The sequence below is a fragment of the Echinops telfairi genome, unplaced genomic scaffold (genome assembly GCF_000313985.2).
Source record: "Echinops telfairi isolate 266 unplaced genomic scaffold, ASM31398v2 ScPeMD7_5868;HRSCAF=6743_0, whole genome shotgun sequence".
NCBI classification, from domain to species: Eukaryota; Metazoa; Chordata; class Mammalia; order Afrosoricida; family Tenrecidae; genus Echinops; species Echinops telfairi.
In genome coordinates this window covers 17,877,615-17,882,268 of record NW_022109767.1, presented here as the reverse complement: position 1 = coordinate 17,882,268, position 4,654 = coordinate 17,877,615, and the positions used below count along the sequence as shown (strand labels likewise).

At 36.0% G+C, this 4,654-nt stretch overlaps 1 protein-coding gene across 1 annotated transcript in view; it reads left to right on the top strand.

Moving 5' to 3' along the window:
• RXFP1 (relaxin family peptide receptor 1) overlaps window positions 1-4,654 on the top strand; it is a 126,807-nt gene that overhangs the window by 117,492 nt on the left and 4,661 nt on the right. The window contains 3 exon segments of the mRNA XM_045295761.1: window positions 939-1,010; window positions 2,355-2,584; window positions 4,196-4,606. Of these exon segments, the coding sequence (XP_045151696.1) occupies window positions 939-1,010; window positions 2,355-2,584; window positions 4,196-4,606 (713 nt within the window).

Below are 4,654 nucleotides of genomic sequence, written 5' to 3'. Positions count from 1 at the left end.
TGTTGTGCCATCAGGATTGTAAGAAGACTCATCAATAACACTATGTAAATGACTTGTTTGCTGAAATGAAGACAACCTGAAGCATTTACTGATAGTGGAAAAGACTGCAGTTTTCAGTATGGATTGCATGTGAGCATGAAAAAAAAAATCCTAACCACTGAACTGATAAATAATACTATAAATGGAGAAAAAGTTGAAATTGTCAATGATTTCATTCTTCTTGGATCAATGTCCACTGAAGCTGCAGTCAAGAAATCAAAACCCCAGGCAGTGGGCAGATTTGCTGCTAGACTTCTTTGAGATTGTACAAAGCTAAGATGATCACTTTGATCATTAGCTGTGCCGAATCATTAAAGTGTGCCTAACCCAAGCCATGGTCTTTCCAATTGCCACAAGAATGAGCACATAAGCCTTTGGCAACATACAGCCCAAGTGTTCCCTGAAAGCAAGAGTGACATGACTTCTCTTGCTTACTTTGGACATATCAGGAAAGACCAATTGCTTCAGATGAATATCATGTTTTGTAAAGTTGAAAATAACAGAAACGTTCCGTGATTAGCACAATAGCCACGACAAAGGGCTCAAATATATCAATGATGATGGTGATGCCACAATGCCTGTAGTGTTTCATGTTGTTATACGATCCCCACGAGTTGAAGCAGACTGGACAGCAATAACAGCAGTTACTATGTACATAGCATGTACCATGATCTGTAAAGATTTTTTTTATCAAATAGTGAAGAGATATGCTTATAAATAACTGAATCAAAAAGAGGAGGAATGGGGGCAGTGACTAGCATGTGCAGAATATCATCTTTTCATTCAGCTTATGTGTGAATTAAAAGCATTTTTATTGCATGGCTTTTAGCTTTCCATTTCTATGATACCAAATTTAACATATGTATTATTTTCTTTCATTATTAATTCGACATTTTTAGCAGCTTAGAAGGGATTGAAATTTCCAATATCCAACGAAGGATGTTTCAACCTCTTGTGAACCTTTCCCACATGTAAGTAGATGCTTTTCAGGTTCTTCATCGTGATTTAATATATTTATGTATCTACATGTATTTCTGTACCACAGTGCTGTTAACCTATACTGAGTAATTTGCCTAAATAAAACAACTCTAAAATAATTAACTTTTACTTTGATTTTACAAGAGGGTGCTTTTTCATTGTCCACAATTTTTGTTGGCATAGACTTCACATATCATACAATTCAATAGTCCAATCATATTAAGATGCGTTGTGCAGTCATCACCACAGTAAACTTTAGAACACTTTCCTTTTTCTTGTACTCGTTGTTAGCTCCCCATTTCCCCCCAACTCTGCCTGCCATTTCTCTAGGTAGTTATTAATCCAGTTACAGTTGCTATATCATGTTCTGTAATTTGAAAGAATCTCATAGAGACTTATTTTGAACTTACAGAGGAAATAATGTGCAGATTGGGATGGAACAGGATGAATACACAGCAATTGAACTTGAATTTAAAGGGGTTGTATATTGTAATCATTAAGCTTTTATTACTGTAGTTCTTTTTAATATAAAAATATTTTCTTTTTACTAGAGCACATGGCTTTAAATACAAATCTAACTTTAATTCCATTTTCTGCATTTATTAGAAAATTTCCTACCAAATAATTTGGCTCCACTGAAAATTATAGTCTCATATGGTAATGCTAGAGCTATGTCTTGGAGTTGTGGAGATTTACTGCTGATACCTAGAACTCACTCACTGCTATGGAGTCAATTCTGACACAAAATGACCCCATAGGAGAGGGTAGGATTGCCCCTGTGGGTTTCCAAGACTGTAACTCTTTATGGGAGTAAAGCCTTGCCTTTACTCCCTGCTGATATTTGAACTACCAGTGGCACAGCTTTGAGTATCAAAGCAAAATGTAAGCCAACTACAGTGCAGAACTGGAAGATAGCATAATGAATCCTGTAGTAGCAAAGCTATGGAAATGCAAGAAGAGAAAACATGACTCTTATCTTCACCTGAGGGGAAAATGATAATCAGTTGCAGCAATTAGAAGAATTAAGTTATAATGCATGTATATATCTTAAACACGGAAAACCCACTGTAAGTTTCCTTAGAGAAATGAAATCTCTTGAATGCAGCTTAACAGTTTATTTATATTCTAAGATATCCGCTATGGCAATTCGCAGTTCTCACCCACACATTCTGTTACAGGAAAGTTAAATCAATAAGGGGGAAAAAAAAGAAGTAACCTTAAGTCTAAAGCTTTAGTATTATCCCTAGTGTTTTACTCTTCTCTGGGTCTCAAATAATAATGTATAGTGACCGTGACACAAAATGAGAATTTTATTTTGTCTTCTATTTGTACCCTAGGTATTTTAAGAAATTCCAGTACTGTGGATATGCACCACATGTTCGCAGCTGTAAACCAAACACTGATGGGATTTCATCTGTAGAGAATCTCTTGGCAAGCATTATTCAGAGAATATTTGTCTGGGTTGTATCTGCAACTACCTGCATTGGAAACATCTTTGTTATTTGTATGCGACCTTATATCAGGTCTGAGAACAGACTGCATGCCATGTCAATCATTTCTCTGTGCTGTGAGTATATCCTGGTTGAAGAGTAATTAAGGCTTTTAAACACATGAAAGCATTTACTATTAAGAAATGGGTAAATCAAACTGATTGGTAGGATGATGAGATTTAAAATGTTCTTCCACATTTCTTGCAACGAAAATACAATAACTTTAAGAAAGAACACAAAATGTTTTTTAAGTAAGTAAATTCCACACATATAGAATAAACGATGATCTCATTCATTAGTTTTTCTTCCATACAGAGCCCCTAAAGGTATAATATTTTGTTGATAAAACACCAGCAGTCTTGCATTCAAAGTAAAATGTCAGCCTTCTTTAGTGGTCTCTACACCAAAAGATTTTTTGGTTGGGGGTTTTCTGGTTTCATTTTCATGGCTAGTCCCTGGATATTGAGTTGATGGCAGTTGTTTTTCTGAACTCCAAGCAACTAAACCTTTTGCTACCATAGTTTGCAGCTTTTCATAGGAAGAGAATATTTGGGGGGATTTAAATTTTGAATTATGACTGCAAAGTGTTGTGTTAAATGAGAACTACAAAGAAAAATAAACTAGAACCCAATCCATAGAATATATAATCTCTGTCAAGGGGGCAAAATACACTCATACTCCTTTCGAAAAATTAAATGATAGTCTACTATGATTATGCTGTTTTTAAAATGTGTGCTGTCTCATGCCTCTTCCTCATCATTACTCAGTTATCTGATTATTTTTCAGTACATAGGAAGAGAGTTTAGAAATTGTTTATAATTCTGTATTGCTAACAAAAATTTAACAATCTCAATTTCTCTGGTGAAGGCTAGCGTATAACTGTAGCATTTAGAATTAACCTTAAGACCCATATAGTGATGCCCTTTGAGAAACTTAGGGTGGAATGCTGTGCAGTTAAAAAAACCTCGCTCACCCTCTGATAGGTGATTAAAGCAAATGCACCTCGTAGTGTATCTCACTTAGAGTTGGCTCTTTGGGGTGAAAAAACCTGAAAATGTGCCACAAAGAAGTGTAGGTGAAAAGCTGTGGAAACTAGGAGAGCAATTGTTCCCTGGACACTTCTAGGCAAATGATTTTATTCCCCCAAATTGTTCTGACTCTAGTTGACTTCAGAGTTACTCCTATCTTCTAAGTTACAGACTTCAAACACCATACCCATGACCCTCTCAGTAACTGCTGAATTCTTTTCAGTTGCAGTTTAAATCATGGTCCTCATTCCCTACACTGGGAGAATTTCCATGGAAAGGCTGTTCCAAATAATGATGTCTCTAGGCCCTAACTGGGTGGAGCCTCAATGTAGTAGCATTTTATTTATCTACTCAACACTTTTAGGTGATGGGACTGTATGAGATAGATAAAATCCCTATCCTCAGAGATTTGTTTTGAGGAAAATGCACATTAACAATTTATTACTTAATTAGCTGTAAAGGATAATGTAAATGTGGCTATGAAATAGAAATTGACCAAGTGAGCCTTTTCCATAAGCACATTTTTAGAAGTATAAGATGACCCCTCCCCCCAAACAGAAGCAATTTGGCTATTTACTGCTAATATCATTTAAAATATTGCTGATAATTCCTTTGTACCTACATATTCTCTAAGTTTGTGAAACTTTCCGATCCACGTAGGTGCTGACTGCTTAATGGGAATCTATTTACTTGTGATTGGATCCTTCGACCTAAAATTTCGTGGAGAATACAATAAGCATGCACAGCTGTGGATGGAGAGTGCTGACTGCCAGCTTGTGGGTTCTTTGGCCATTCTGTCCACAGAAGTATCTGTTTTACTTTTAACCTTTCTGACATTGGAAAAATATATCTGCATTGTATATCCTTTTAGATCGTTAAGACCTGGAAAATACAGAACGATTATAGCTCTGATTCTCATTTGGACTCTTGGGTTTATAGTGGCTTTCCTCCCACTGAGCAACAAGGGACTTTTCAAAAACTACTATGGCACCAACGGAGTGTGTTTTCCACTTCATGCAGAAGATACAGAAAGTTCTGGAGCCCAAATTTACTCACTAGTCATTTTTCTTGGTAAGAAATCTCATATTAAAAGTCCTTTCAGACTCTCTCACTGTCTCA